This window comes from Harmonia axyridis, chromosome 1 (assembly GCF_914767665.1).
Source record: "Harmonia axyridis chromosome 1, icHarAxyr1.1, whole genome shotgun sequence".
Classification (NCBI taxonomy): Eukaryota; Metazoa; Arthropoda; class Insecta; order Coleoptera; family Coccinellidae; genus Harmonia; species Harmonia axyridis.
Window position 1 is genome coordinate 81,683,153 of NC_059501.1, and position 16,770 is coordinate 81,699,922.

Genomic DNA, 16,770 nt, shown 5'->3' on the forward strand with positions numbered 1-16,770 from the left:
CAAATGAATATTTTGATGAGCCCTGTGCTGTGCAATTTTTGGACGCTTCATTATCTAGTTATATCCACTTGTCTTGAGGAGAATATTGGAGAATCTATAAAAGGATAATTAGGCATGACTATCTTGCTTTAGTTAGACTCAGGGAAGTATTAATTAGGTTGAGGAAACTTGGTAGGTATTTAGATAAATATTTGGATGATCTTTGTGCTGAGAATGCGAGAAAAAGCAATTTTATTCGCGTTATTTTCTAGTTATTATGTTCACTTGTACCTTTTGAGATTAAGTCTTCAAAAGACGTTTCTGCTTTTCTCGGTAGGTTGTAGATCCGTAGAAATAGCAGTGCAGAATTCCGAAATTTGTAGAGTTTCTTTATTCAGGAAGATCAAGGATCTTCCTGAATCAATTGCAGAGGGGTAAATCCACTACAATCGAAGTGTACCAGGCGGTGCTCTCTGAATATTTTATTGTGTACAAGACAGGAGTTGCTAATTTGAATTAATGATAATGAGTAAATAACTATAGTTTATATAGTATACACACATCGTCAAAAGTCTTGGCCGTATTAGGAATCTCGCGAAATAAAAAATCTATGTTCTGGAAATGAGATGAATATTTTCCTCTATTTCAACTCCAATATATTTGATAGAAAATCTTTGTTACTCTTTGCTCTATGCAGGATGAGACAAAATAGGAAGAATGAGAAAAAATATAATAATAATAATAATATTATTATTATTATTGAAGAATGAAACGATATGCCTGAAAATATATTATATTTTCAGGCATATCGTTTCATTCTTCACGAAGGGCTATACTCAATTCCTGTAAAGTTGGAGGTGGGTTTTCGTCCATCGGATATTGCTCTCCCTAAGTAATCCAATACGTGCTCAATTGGATTCATGTCTGATGAGTTTGCTGGCCAGTTCATTTTCTCCAGATATTCTCCTCTGGAAGAATGTTTTAAACCCTCCGTGTGCGGTGTGATGAGGTGTTATCACCCTGATAAATAATAATATCTCAAAATTCTTTGCGCAGAGGACAATGATTGGTTCAATGATGTTTTCTACGTAGATGGACCAGTCATTGTTCGGTCAATGATAATAAGAGGGGTACGGTGACGGAACATTATACCCCAGCACATTATTGATCCGCCTTGAAAGGGCACAACTTCCTGGGCGGAATTGAATTTCTCCTGTCTGCCTGGACCTCTTCAAACCCTTTCTCGTCGAATATCACTTTGTAAACCGAATCGTGACTCGACGAAAAAAAAGTATATTGCACCATTGTGGTAAAAGCCAGTTGGTGGTGTTCTGCCTATTGCCGATGGGTAGCTCTATGTCCAGGTGATAGCTAAGGTACACTTAATGGTATTCTTGCTCTTAAATTTGAGGAATTCAACCATCTCTTTATGGTACTGGTATGGTACGTTAGATAGATTTTGCAATGGAATTTCTAACTAATATTCCAATATGTTAAATATGAATTGAACATACTATATGTTAGTTTTATAGGTTGAGCTGACACGAGAATGTATTTCTGTTACAAAACATTCTGAGTCTGAGTAACCGAAAAAGTAACTTGAAATTAGAATAACAGATATTCTTTCATTATCATTATTATTTTGCATTCGGGTTGTTGTGAGAAGATTGATACCTGGTTGGCATCAATTTCTATGAATGATTTCCCCCAAAAACTGACACCTCTTCCACCAGCCCTAGGAAAAATATACAAACAGCAGATTGCATTTCGAAGATAGATTATGCGAACCAATCCCCTGCAGTCGCCGTCACTGTTCTCTTACACCGAACCCGATTCTGCGACGAAAGCAAGGGGATCCTGTAAACAATGCTCCATTGTGACTTGAGTCACGGATTGTCGTCTTAGACCCTTAGATGGCGTAAAAACGGGCTCAGGGCTTGTAGCATATAAATCATCGATAGAGAATAATACGTCTCGGAGATGTTTGTCTCTGAGGAACGAACAAAGGGCTGCAGACGAGAAAAGCTGCTTGCCTGCCACGCTGCAGCTTCATATTGTACGTCTTACGTTGAGATTTTCGTCGTATGAACCTTTATACGTCGATTTCAACATCTCCATGTTCCATGTAAAGTGATGAAACGGAGTAATTTTGACTAATCTTAAGATAAAAATAGAAACTACTTTGTTCTATTATTTTATCTATAATGAATTTCCATTAAGTAATTACAGAGCCATCGCTAGCCAAACAGCCGTCCTATGCAGAGACACAAATTGTCAACCTAACAGAAGTCAAGTCTGAAGGACGATCGAGGTCTTCTACCGACAGAAGGTAACAGTTCAGTTGACAGGACCTCTTCTGGAAATGAAATTGTCAGCAAATTGATTTTGAAATAAATTGAAACTTAAGTGCAATGTATTACAAGTCTTGTTGGAACCAAATGTTGTCGATGTTTAGCTGATTAATTTTTGGAAACAAAAAATCAGTCGGCACGACTCTATAGTACAGTAGAATGATGGGTTACTGGATTTGAACGTGGTCGTACAAGCCTTGAAGACAATCCACGTCAAGAAAATCCAAAAATGGCAACACTAGAACTCGTAGAAAAAATACACAATCTCGATTGGGAAAATCGCTGAGTTATTTATGACAGATATTTATTGGAAGCCTTAGGCATCAAATTGGGCAGTGCAAGCAATAATTTGACTGAAGTATTGGGTTTCAGAAGGCCCATTCGCTAACAATGGAGCAAAAACACATTCGAATGCGACTTTCTCTGCAACATTTAGAGCGTTTTCGAAAGAATTAAGTGGATGTTGTGCTTCAAAATCATCGCTATAGATTAGACTTGGATCTATCACCATGATCCTGAATCAGAACAAGGGGCTGAAGAGTGATGTGAGTCTGATTTTTCGGGTCCGAAACGAGTTCTAGTCCAGAAATCGGCCAAGAAGGCATTACCATCAGTTTTGTGGGATGCGAAACGAATCTTGTTTGTGGATTACTTGAAAAAATTCAAAAAATGAATTCTGAATAGTACTGAAATCATTTAGACCAGCTGAAGGAAAGAAAATCGTGAAAAGAAAATCGGTATGCAGAAGACAAAAACTCTTTTTCATCAGCAACATTTTGAGAATGGAGAAAATCTATGAATTGAAGTTCGAACTGTTGAGCATCCACCTTATTCACCAGATTTGGCCTCTAGCGACTTCCAACTGTTTCCAAACCTATAAATTCATGCGTGGATAGCGTTTTTCATCAAATTATGAGGTGATAACAATAGTTGTAGAAGCGTAGTTTTCAACCCTTCCAGATTCTCTCTTCAGGGATGAAACTCATAAATTGGAATTTCGAAATTGATTCCTCGCATATCTCTTGGCAAAACATAGTTTCAATATCAATAAAAGAAAATAAATAAAACACTTGACTAATACGTTTCAACGAGATTCTAATTTTACTAAAAAATTGTGAAACGTATTAGTCAAGTGTTTTATTTATTTTCTTTTATTGATATTGAAACTATGTTTTGCCAAGAGATATGCGAGGAATCAATTTCGAAATTCCAATTTACTATGTGTGTACTATTCAGAGAGAATATACTGAGTAATAAAGTGTACTTCAAAACATTGAATTGTGTTTTTCTTTTGCCCCAACAGAAAGTGATGAAATTCGTACATCTCGCCAACTAAGTAACTGCCTATTTAAAGCACTGTGCAACGTAAAACTGTGCGATTTACTTCACCCTAAACAGAATGCACGATCAACAACCAATACGGTAGCATCTATAAAGAACATCGCACGGCGAATAACCAATAAGATAAAACCTTTTTAGTTGCCATGGAAAGGAATAAATAACAGCCCGCGTAGCTCATAACCTTTTGACGTTTCGTGATTGTGTTGCGATTTTCCAACAGTTTTTTGATCGATTTTGATTTCATCGAAATGATTACGGTCGTAGAAAAAATATAGTACACAACTCGAGTAATGTTATGTGTAATATAACGTTATATGTAATGTTTTTTGTTATGTGTTATGTTACGTAATGTTAGTTATTTTCTTATAGAAACCCAAAACTTAGTGAATAACTTTGTAAAACCAGGTAGCGAGTTTTACGAATCGCATAAGATCGACATCGTGCGTTTCAGAGTCACCCGGAATCGAATATTCCACATCGCCGAGAACCGCAGAGGTGTGCAGAGCAGGGGGCATATTATCCGGGAAAAATATATCCGTTCCCGTTGCAATTCGTTCCGTTATCTCGGCCGCGAACGAGAACGAATTTGCATGAAAAATGTTATGGAGAGACTCCAAATGATGCCGGCAACCTTCGCAGCCAAACGAAGAACTATTTATTTCGCCGCGGCACCTTTTTGCAAAACCGATTTATTCACTTCGAAACGACGGAATCACGTTGGATGCGGTTCTGATGCAGTCGTCAGGGTGTAGAGTCTGATTATGAGCACTGAGGTTGCTTGAAAATAACTGAGATGTTGAGAAATCAAAACCGTAGGTAGTTGTATCAAAAAGTTATTTTTAAACCGTGATAATATCACGTTTTAAAATCACTGATATAAAAAAAATCACAGTCACGATTCACAACGTGATTTTAAAATCACGATATCGCTCATCACCATTTGTGTAACGCTACTGAGGAAGTTACGTTACATATAAGATGTTTAATGGTGTGTTCACTGATTAGATTTCGTTTGATATAAATTTGGCAACTCGGCATGGCATAGGTCCCTTTTCCCTCTTCTTTCTTGAGGTGGCGATAAACGAGGAATTGAGCAATCAACGGCATATTTATAAAATTTTCATTTTTTCTGTCAATAGACGTTGATCTTGTTATTATTGTTGATTTAACCTCAAAACACGATAAAAAACCATGTGAGCGCCAAAAGAAACGATGCGGAAATCAAGGGAGAAGGAACTAATACTATCGAAATACAAAAAGGCTGGTTCATTCAGAAATCTCCGATTAAATATTGAGGTTTTTCAAGAGTAAGTGAGCACACTACTGTTTTAAATATTGTAGGTACATTGTAGTAGGTACATATAATGATCTCTATAACATCACTTCAGCTGTGAATGTTCTATTGCCATCTATTGTATCGGGTGTCCCAAAGTCGTTGTCTAGTGAGTGAATTTCAGCATACCAACGAGCTACAAAAATGTATGCCACATTTTTGAGCTCGAGTTTTGAGAGAATTATTTTGGCAAAAACTGCAACCTCATAAATTAAACTGTTTTCAAGCTATAAGAGAAAATTGAAAAATGGCGTCAAATGAAAAATTCTCATAACTTTTTTATTACTGGCGTTATAAACATGAAACAAAAACATTATACAGGCATTTTTTCTGTAGAATCCAGTGGTTTAATCAGGATATACCTGCAACTATTGTTCATCTTCCTCTCCTCTAAATTTGTCAGTAATTTTCAAATATTGATTTTGTAAATCAATAAAAAGCTTTTCCTGGCTCTATAACGTTTCAGTCAGTGTTGTCACGTCATTTTAATCAAGCTTTTAAGGGAATGCTCAGACATATCAGCGGCAAATATTCTGCAAGACCATTATCAGATGGAAATCCATACCTGTTGAGAGAAGACAATACAGAGAGTAACCTAATTGGATTGAAATATTGAAGTGGTGTATTCCTGATACCATTATTAAGAAAAAAAGTCTATACAAAAATTTGCCTGCAAATGCTTTGTTTTCGAGATATAGGATAATTTTTTGTAATTCTACTTTTTAGTTATAATAATATCAGTTTATCGAATTTTCATTGATGGTACTGAACCCTTCTCTAGGCTTGGAAAAGATCAATATAAGGCAGCGCTCCTACAATGGAAGTGGGACAATAGAATAACAACCCTCTGGAGAATCATTCCTGATCTTCCTCAGAGAAAGAAATTTGTGGTGTTTTTACCGACCTATACCAGGAAGCTCCTGAAGCTACCACGAGCTGAGCTTCGGGTAATGGTGGGAGTGCTGACAGAGCACCGCCTGGGGAGGTACTTTTTCCAGAGTTGAAAATTTGTCTGCACGCCGTTAAACTTTTTTGTTAATAATAATAATCGAATCTTCATTAATCTTCGCTACAGACTACGTGAAATTATAATTAATTCATTCATCACAGCTTACTAACTGGATGTTTATAATAAGTTGGATTATCCTGAAAACTACTAGAGAATAGTTTAAAAATATTTTTTTCTGGAAATCGGTACCAGATACAACGAAAACAAGAAACCAAAAAGTGTAGTGCTAAACCAAAGATTCTTCTTATATTTTTCTAAACTACCAGTGCTCCATCAAAACAAAAAAGGCTAGAGGAAAGAAGCGGGTACTATTCCATAAAAATATTTGCATTACAAATATTTAGCGCAAACATCCATAGCGCCAACTGTGAGCAGACAGTCACTACAAGTATATTACATGATGAGAACTTTGAATAGGAATATCTTTACCAAATTGTGAATATCTTGTGAAGGGAAGGTGCTATGTGAAAAAAACTTGAAAAAACAATCAAGCTTCAACACCCTGTATCTCCGAAACGAAACATTTCCGGACACAAGTTAATATAGACCTATTTTTCTTAAAGTTATCCCAGGAACACGTCACTTGAATATTTTAACGTACTCATGTTCTCCCTGCATAAAGTTTGAAGATTCATCAACGGAATCAACTTGGGAAGAAAATACCGGACAAATCTATGTCCCTTGAATCAAATTTTTAAACATCTACGTGTAGTAAGTCAAACAACACCCCCAAAAAGCTGCACAAGCAGCTTCTCATCCGGGAACGGGTCGAGACACGAAAAAGTTCCAAGTTCTCAAGACAAAGCCCTCCTTCAACTTGCAGGACTCGTCTGGCACCCCGATTGGCTGACTTGGCCGAACCGGGGGGTGAGTTGCATTCGCGGGGGGGTGAAACCGGGGACTTTTTAATTAGGCGAGATTAATAGTGGAGAGGGGCGTCGTAATAATTACTTCCATACGACGGTAATTGTCGGGACATGATTTTTCTACGGCTGTTACCCGCGTACACTTCTCATGCGACATTTTAATTTGGCTCACTTTTTTTTTCTTCGGAGGAGAATTGGAAACTTTGAAGTTGGGGATGAGGGAAGGGGAGGTTTGTCTTTTCTTGGAAGTTAGGCCGGGGTGATATTAGGGTCCGAATATCCCTTGAATTTTGGGGGAAATCTTTTTTTGAGTTGTTAGGATAATTAAGGCGTGTTTCTTGAATTTTTTGCGATCTTCTCATTACTGTTTGGGGATAAGCGAAATGAAGTATCTTTTATAAAGAAAAACATTGAGATTCTTATTGATCAATGAGATAGAAGTTTTCATTAGTATCAGAAAGGCGAAGCATAAACAAAATGTGGATTCCATTAATTGAGAAAGGTGTTAGGAAAGATTTCATTCTTTTTCTTCTTCTGCCCTCTTTCATCCAGTGTCGGACAAAGGCCTCTTCCAGGTTTTTTCCATGCTTCTCTGTCTTTTGCTGTTCTCATCCATTGCTTGCCGGCATAGTCGATGTATCGACTATGTCGTCTATCCATCTTTTTCTCTATCTTCTTATGCTTCTTTATGTCTCTCGAGGTGTCCAAAAAGTCACTTTGTGTGACAGTCTCTCCACACTCTGCCTTGTAACATGTGCCACCCACTGCCACTTAAGTTTCGCTATTCTACTCATGATGTCAATTACCCTGGTCTTTTTTCGTATTTTGGTGTTCAAGCTTATACCTATGATAGCATAATCCTTTCCATGGCCCTTTGAGTTACTCTCAGTTGTTCTGCCACTTTTTTCGTTATTGCCATAGTTTCTAGACCATATGTTGTCACTGGTAATATACAGCTGTCGTAGGTTTTGCGTTTTAAGTGTAGAGGAATATTTTTGGCCTTAAAGATGAAACTCAGCTTGCAGAAGTTTGCCCATGCTAAGCGTCTTCTCCCAATTTCCAATATTTGATTTTCTTTTCCATTTATAATCATATGCCCCAAATATACATATTGTTCCACCTTCTCAATGCTTATGTTATCTATAGTTAGGAAAGATTGTATTCTTATCGTATAAGATTCAACATATATATGTTCCTGTATTGAAGGAAAATGAGAGAAATTTAGAATAATTTCAAGAAAAGAAGTCCTATCAACATGGGTTCCCAAACGCTTTGTTTTTGAAATACAAGGTGTTTTATGTAGTCTTACTTTTTCGAGATGATTATACCAGTTTACCGAAACTTTCAATACATATTGGGTAAATAAGTACCAAAAATTATTGTAAATTCATTCATCACCGATAACTTACTGGATCTTTACAAAAATTTCATTTTTTTGGGGAGTACTAGAGAATTGTTTGACATTTTTTTCTTGAAATCGGTAGCAGATATGACAACACTACGAGCAAACCAAACGTGTAGTACTGGACCGAAGTTTTTTTTACAATTGCCTAATCTGTAACAGTAGTCCATCCAAAAAAAATTCGAGAGGAAAGAAGGAGGCATTTTTCCAAAAAAATATCACTCTGTAGATTCGCATTTATGTTTATAGGACTCTTTTTTCTTAAAATGATCAAAAGAATATGTTATTTTTGTTTTTACCTCTAATTTAGGAACAACCTGTATGTAAGATAAATAATCAGCATTCAGCAATGCATTAGCAGATGAAACAAGTGGATTTGAAATTGTCAACAATTTGCATTATGATGACAATGACCAGATAATAGCACCATCTTCTGAGTAATTGAAATGATTTTTAGAACAATTTAAAACTTTCTGTGAATAGTACGATGTAAATTGATGAGAAGAAGGCGAAAATCACCGTAATAACAAAGATTATCAGATAAATATGTCATGTCTATATTCACTCACAACTGATTGTCATAAGTAATAGACAAAAACCTAAGCAATAAATCAGAAACTAAAACAATTCAGACTAATGAAAGTGAGATTGATGTAATAATTTACCAAGAAATATTGAAAGCTATGAATAATCTGATCGACATTCTGCAGGTTTTGTAACCCTTAGATCATCGATTTATTTCCGAATAGTTTAAGGATCAGTAACACCGTTGCTTTGATATGGCCAGAACAGATTGGAAAAATACCACCCCCAATGATGAAACGGAGCCTCTGGGCTCACCTGACCACTGCATGGTGACTACTGAAATCGTTATTGTATTTCCAATATAACCTACCCTCTACATAGCTTGCAGACCCTGCAGTTACTTTTTGAAGCTATGTATCTACTGTCTCACATTTTATGGTAATAATGATTGCACAAGTTGAAAATTTTTCTCAGTTGATTCACAGACTACATATAAGAAATATCTACTCTTCTCACAATTTCTAAGTTGTTTAACTGTCCTTCAGATTTATTTGAGATTTAAGATTAAGAGCATGAAATTTCTTGCGAAAATATGTTTCTTTTTCATTGAGAACTAGATTTATTTGTAAACTATTTCTGTGTTCAAGAATTATGGTGTTTACGGCCAGATGATACTGAAAAATGTAAATGAACAAAGTGATCGGTTCGGAGGATCGACATAAAATCATAAATTCCGAAACATATGACATGATTCTATTGAATCGGGATAGAAAACCACAAACATAATACCACTAACTTCCATAACCTACTCGAAATAGATTTCGGTATAAGTTCGACTGATGCCCGAATTATACAACTGTGCGAAAGTCTCCCCCTAACCGGAAGCTGACCATCAAACAAAATCCGGTCGGTAGAAGGGCGCTCGAAAAAATCCAAGTGAGCATCGCGTTTCCCCTCTATCTCCCCCCAACCTCCCCGCATCGAATCAACGGATCCATTCAGGCGAAAAACGCACAGGTTGAGGGCAGACCCATCTTCAATACAACCGACCAGAAATGACCAATCCCAACATAAGGGGCCTTCGTTATAAAAGCGAATAGATGCGAAAAAAGCGGCAACATGGCGAAATTCGGATCTTTGAAAAAAAAACGAAGAGTGTAGTGAACTGGGGTTAATACGAGCTTTCGCTCGTCTTCTCGTTTGTGTTCAAAATGAACCCTGGGGGTTTCGAGTCGTGAGTTATACCTCTAAATATCTGCAGCAGGCAACTGTCCGAATATTGATGCCGACAGGAATGGAAAATGAGTTTTTTCGTCTACCTCTAAGAAAAGTAACATTTTACGTCTCAATTTCTGAATGAAAAATCATCTATTATTGAAAGCAAGTATTTTTCATCCGTAAACACTTTTTATCCGCAAACATTTTTCGTCCGCTAACATTTTTCATCCGCAAACATTTTTCGTCCGCAAACACTTTTCGTCCGCAAACACTTTTCGTCCGCAAACACTTTTTGTCCGTAAACACTTTTTGCCCGCAAACTCTATTCATCCGCTGTGGTTACTATGATAGATGGTGACGTATCATATAAGTAATCACAGCGAATTGGTTCGTCATTTACTGCTGTTAAATTATTTATTCACGGGCTGAAGGACTTTGGTCGATGGCCTGTTGATAACATATCAATAAAGATCAGTTATTATGATTATTATTATTATTTATTCACGAAATCCGCCAGACTCAACGTTTGGTTGAGACTGTAGTCTGATAAGTGTTCATAATAATTCTCGACTGTAATAGAACGTTTTTCATCCTTGGTACTATTTCAGGAGACTTTATAACTAGGAAGATTATCGTACTCGAAACCTTAATATGTGAAGTTCATTCAAGTTTTCTGATTTGAAGTCAGTGCTTTTCTGAATTCCATATAATTTCGAATTTGGTCAAATGTTTATGTTTTTCTATTCCGACTCTTAGACCTCTGTAAGACCACTCAGAAGCTCATAGATCTGGTGCGTGTAAATGATCCGGATTGTCTTCTGTGTAGCTTTCTTAATATGTCCCATCGCCACTTCAGGCAAAGCATTGTTAATTTTTACCATACAGCGAATGGTTGGACGGTCTCTAGTAACCAAAAAATTTCTTTCCCGGTCCGAGATCAATAGCTACCCTACATGGTGAATTCACTCACAAGAAAATTATACAGGGTGTTTCCAAATTAGACGGAAAACTTTGAAGGAGGTGTTAGTATCACCCATTTGCTGTCGATTGAGCCATATATATTGATAACCGAAAATCAACAGTTTCCGAGATATTTGAGTTCTTGAGTTTTTTATGAAATTCCTCACCTTCATTTTTCGTCATATTTTTGTACATTGTCCAAGTTTGATTCGAGGTTTGGATTATTTTCCGCAGAAAAGGATATTATATGTATCGAAAAAGCGAAACTGTGCTATATAATATGTTAAATAGGAATTAGTATGATTTGAAAGTTGGTATATGAAGAGGAGAATAGTAAATTTCTAATATAAATTTGCCTGTAACTTCCACAATTTATATATGACAAAATCATTTTAAAAACTTGCCAAATTCCATATTCATTCCCTTAAAAAGTTTTCGTCACAATGCGCTAGTTTGTTTCAGCCGATTTTGATTTGAAAGGGGAAAGAATCAAAGAAAGGAAAGTAATGAATTAAATATTTTTTTATTACAATTCTTTCAGTAGAAAATGTATTCATGAATTATGTTTGAAACAACCTCCATCATTCCTTATACAAGCACTCGCCCTCTTTCTTATTTCTTTATTTGTTACTTTCCTCCTAAAATGTACTCTAAATCTTCTCGCTGCTCTAACGGAGTTAGATCCGTACTTCTCGCTGGACACGAAAATAATCCAAAATTATAATCAAATTTGATCAACGTAGGGAAAATTGACGAAAAATGAAGTAAGGTGAGAAGTCTTTTGAAAATTACAAGAACTCAAATATCTCGTAAACTGTTGATTTTTTGGTTATCACTAAATATTGCTCAAACGACATCAAATGAGTCATACAAATACTTTCTCCAAGCTTCACGTCTAATTTGGAAACAACCTGTATATTATGTATCACCGAAATTAATTCAATCTTAACTAAATATCGAAATAAATTCTATCTAAACATTCATAAAATATCAGAGAAAACACAACATTGAATTTCCCAACGAATACAGAGCATCTTACCAAATCGATTATCGGCTCGAAATTCGCAAATTACAAGGATTTCAGGGAAATTATAGACGTTTTTCCATTTGAAAAAACGCGGTTAAAGCTTGAATACTCACAAACGACATCAATTTTCCATGACGTCTCCAGAAAAAGTCCCGTTACGTTTGGATTTTCCGCTCTGCAGGTTATGAATTTTCCATCGTCGTCTGTAGTGGGAACGAAACTGAGCTCGCTTATCGTCACGTTCTCCTGGGTTTCCTCCTGGAAATAATAACGAGAAAAACCTTTTAGAAGGGCATGGTTCAAGGTCGTTCGGAAAAGTTGTACTACTAACGATATGGGGGACCGTTTACACTAGGGCATTCTACAGGCCAGAACAATTGTCAGTTGGAAACTGCGTACTTTATGTCTTGGATTGTCTTCTGATCTCTGTTTAAGGGTGTACAGGGTGTCCCAAATTCAATGGTCACTGAAAGCATCTCGAGAACTATAAAAGTAAGAGAAAAAATCTTCAAGAACCTCCGATCTCTTTTTTCGAAATAATAAGATTTCAGATAGCAGATCATAGATATCTTAACTCCTCCTCTAGTTACAGGGCGTTTCTGAAAACTAACTGTCTCGAATATTTCGCTATGTCTCGGTTTGTATTCTTGTTTGATATTTAAAAAATTCTAAACCTTTTTTTCAGTAATTTTTATGGCCATGTCATACTCATAACAGTCCATAGAAATCAATGATCGTTTGAGAGATATCGGGAATAGTTGACATCTTATTTTTTTCAACGCAATTTTTTAGCAGCTGATTTGTCACAAAGCATCCCTTCATCGTTTTTTCGATATTGTCATGCGTTTCAAAGAAAATCAGTTTTTCGACTGACTTTTTGTGATGGGACACCTTATATATAAATATTTCAATTTATTTCTTGGTTTGATTCATAATGTGTCCATTGTATGATTTTAATCATATATGTCAATCCCATTTAATTAGAAATTATATGGCTGGATAACAATTATACAATAGATACAAAATGAATTAAATCTCGAAATAAATGAAAAATATTTTTATATAAGGTGTCTCTTCAAAAAAAATTCGAAATACTCATTATCTTTGAAACGGTCATTATGGAGAACCAATAACGAAATGTTTTCCGACAAATCTAAGGCTGAAAAACTGCGTTGAAAGATATAGGGTGTTCCATTCGGAAAACACCAACTCTCCATTATATCTCTAAAACAGTCATCATTGATACAAATAATAGTAATAATAATAATACTTTATTTGCAAAACCTATGATCTATGAGTATCATATAAACCATAAACATTACAAACAAACGTAACAGAAACCAGAATATAGCGACATATTTGAAACGGTCATTTTTCCTGCAACTCGAGAACGGATCAAGATATCTATGATCTGCTTTCTGAAAACTATTATTTTGAGAAAAGGGATCTCGGAGGTCCTCAAAGATTTTTTCCTATATAGTTCTCGAGATGCTTTCAGTGAGCATCGATTTTGGTATACACTGAATACTACCTTTTTCAGTGCAGGTTCATTTACTAAATTAATAACGTTTCGATAACTGAATTTAACATTCATGAATTGTTATCAATTATTCGTAATTGAAAATTTTATTGGTTTATTGATTTCTCAACAATAACAATAAAGAATGAAATGCAATTCATAAAATGCCAAATTGAGTTATCAAACATCGAATTTTAGTTTCTTTCTGTGTTTTCCAGGAGTCACACATTTAGAAATTGCGGTTTTTCCTCATATGAAGTTCTTCCTCGATAACTCTTGAAGTATTCATTATAAATATAGCTTGCTTGAATAACCACCTCTTTTAATATGTAGAATTGACTGAAATAATGAAAAATATAGGTTGTAATTTGAAAATCTCAAGTTTTGATGAATTTGAGTTATCCAAGTTTATAATCTTCTGATAAACACTCTGTACTTTTTTGGTTCAAACCGCAAATATTCTTATAATAGTACGTATTTGCAGAATCGAAAATGAAAAAGGTTTTCTCGGGAAAAACTTTCCTTGCAGAAATATTCAAAAAAATGCGAGTTCTCGTTACCACCAAGTAACGGCCATAACCAAGGTTTGGCATATTGCTGAAATTGCCATCAAAAAAGGTTCTTAAAGAGATAATAAATTACTGGATGTGCCATTTGAAATAAGGAAGTAGTAGTTTGTTTCTGATATAACCGGAAGTTGTAGTGATCCGAAAATATTTTAGGAAGAAAATCATTGTCTGAAACCACAAAATGCAAATTTTCAGCACAAAATTATGACGTTTTTCAAAACGGTCTTATATATATATATATATATATATATATATATATATATATATATATATATATATATTCTTTTGAGAAAGAGCAATACAAATTATTTCTTTCAAACAATGAAGAGATTCATAAACGGTCTTATAGACAACCCTGTATAGGAATTACCTAAAAAAAATATCAAAATAATTTGAGAATGATCAGAATTCACCTTGATAACCTATGTTTCACGATGATAAAATAATAGTGAGTGAAAATAAGAACAAGTGATACGTCTACAATTCGCGAAGGCGTTCCAGAAATCGCCTGTTTTATCTCGTCCACCTTCTAGATCCACTAACTCCACTGCATATAAATGCAGATTTAGAGCAGCCGTTTGACGAATATTCCCTATCTGGCTGTTGAATGTACCGTTAGCGATGTAAAGTAATGGACGTTTTGCGACAAGATTGCTTACGACTGCCGTAAAATGGATTAAAAATGATGAAAACAGCTTCGGACTCAACGTCAGAGACGTGCATACGTCTCTCCGTTAGTTTTCCCGGGAGCAGCAGTGAAAATCTGGAGGAAATTGAGGTTGTATTTTCAGCGCGAGAGGGTGTTAGTAGAATCGATATTCGATAAAGTGAGTCCTAATGTGCGGACGTTTTACTGCTTATCGTAATACTCATTTCTTGCTCGAAATGGCGATTTTCTGCAAAGAGATGTGAAATGTGACGAACGTTTTTTGTAACTTTTTTTTTCACATAATGTTGTCTCTTGATTGAATTTCAATTTCAGTTTTAGTATTTAGATAACTTTGAAGATGATCGATGATGCTTTGTTTTTAATTCTATAATCATGAGCTACTTTTCTGTATGATGTTCTGAAATATCGATTTTTTTTTCAAAAACCGGAAAGCTTTCCTTTCAGAAATTCCAATATTCATGGAAACAAATCGACTAACAGAGCATTGTGTCTTTTGACAAAAGAATTTGATTGAAATATTCCAAGATTCCAAGAACTTTTTCAAGCAGAAACAGTAACTGCAAAGAATAGGGTAGACAACTCTTATAAAGATTACAAAAATTAATTGCCAAAGAAAATAATGTGGGATTCGAATTCTTAACACCCAACTGAATGATACGCTACTGACTTGACTATAAGAAAACTACGCGATCGATCCTAAAACGGTGGACCATGCAGTTTTTATCGATATAGGGAGACGTAAGGGAAAGAGGTTCTTGAGACTGAAGACTGGGACTGGAGTACGATATATAGGAACGAGGGTGGTATTCGACGTTAGGGAATAGACGGACATAGTTAGAATTCGACGTGATAGACGCATATGATTCGACGTGAAATATATTAGACGCAGCTAGTTAGATCAACTCGAATAATCAATTAGACGATTAAGAATTATACGAAATAAAATAACTTCGATAGTTCGATAGACGAAAGTTCAGTGGCTATACATTCAATTGACATTGAATTGTACTTAGTGTGAATAAACAATAGTTAAGTACCGGCGGCCTTTTTTATTATAACCCCTAGACAACGATATAACAACCCTACAATAATATATCTTGAAAGGAGTCTAAAAAATTTCTCATTCTTGAAATTTGATATCGAACAAAATTCCAATTTCCTTACTGTATTTTAAGACTTACTTTAGTTCTTCGAAGCTGCCTTTTGCCCTTGTACCACGTGATAATGGCAGGAGGTCTAGATCCAGCAGATTCGCATGTCACTTCGTATCTTTTATCAGCCACAAGAGGATTGACGGAGTTCACTATTTCAGCTGTCAGTGGCTTCACTGTGAAAAAATAGGAAATCAGCATTTTTTTTTAATTGATATGATATTCCTCAAATACATTAATCAAAATATTTGAATAAGAAACTGATGAAGAATCGATCGGAGAAGTAAATGAACGTATTTGAAAATTAAAAAACAAAGAAACGTTTTCGGTAAATTCTAAACTGAGTTCAGATTGCTGTTGAATGAACAGTAGAACAACTTGATCAGCCTTTCTATATGCAGCAGTCATAAATGAAAGGTGTAATTCAATTTGTGAAAAATTTGAAGAGTTTCAGTGCGCTAGCTCCTTGTGATGATTGCTGTGTAATTTCCAAAGAACCATAGTATAAGGTGTACAACTTTGCTTCCTCCGTTATGTATTAAATGGCTGTAGCGGTAAAAGGTGGTCGGAATGAATAGTTCGTAGATGTCATAATGAGTAGCTTCGGTATTTGTAAACATAACGCCATCGAAATAGTAGTCGATTTGTGTCTGCATCATAAAGTTATTCTCGATTAAACATATCAGCTCAAGAGCCAAATTCTTGTCATTTGCGGGGGGTTTCAATTTTCTGCTTTTATATAAAGAAATCTGCGGCTGAGGCTCATCGCATGCTCTCAAATACCTATGGTTGGGCAATTATTAGTGAAAGAACGTGCCGAGAAAGGTTTCAACGCTTCAAGAATGGTGAT

At 35.5% G+C, this 16,770-nt stretch overlaps 1 protein-coding gene across 1 annotated transcript in view; it reads right to left on the reverse strand.

Moving 5' to 3' along the window:
• LOC123671426 (neural cell adhesion molecule 2) overlaps nucleotides 1–16,770 on the reverse strand; it is a 412,137-nt gene that overhangs the window by 53,825 nt on the left and 341,542 nt on the right. The window contains exons 6-7 of the mRNA XM_045605279.1: nucleotides 15,951–16,096; nucleotides 12,125–12,269 (exon numbers count right to left, since the gene is read on the reverse strand). Of these exons, the coding sequence (XP_045461235.1) occupies nucleotides 12,125–12,269; nucleotides 15,951–16,096 (291 nt within the window). The remainder of the gene's footprint in view (nucleotides 1–12,124; nucleotides 12,270–15,950; nucleotides 16,097–16,770) is intronic.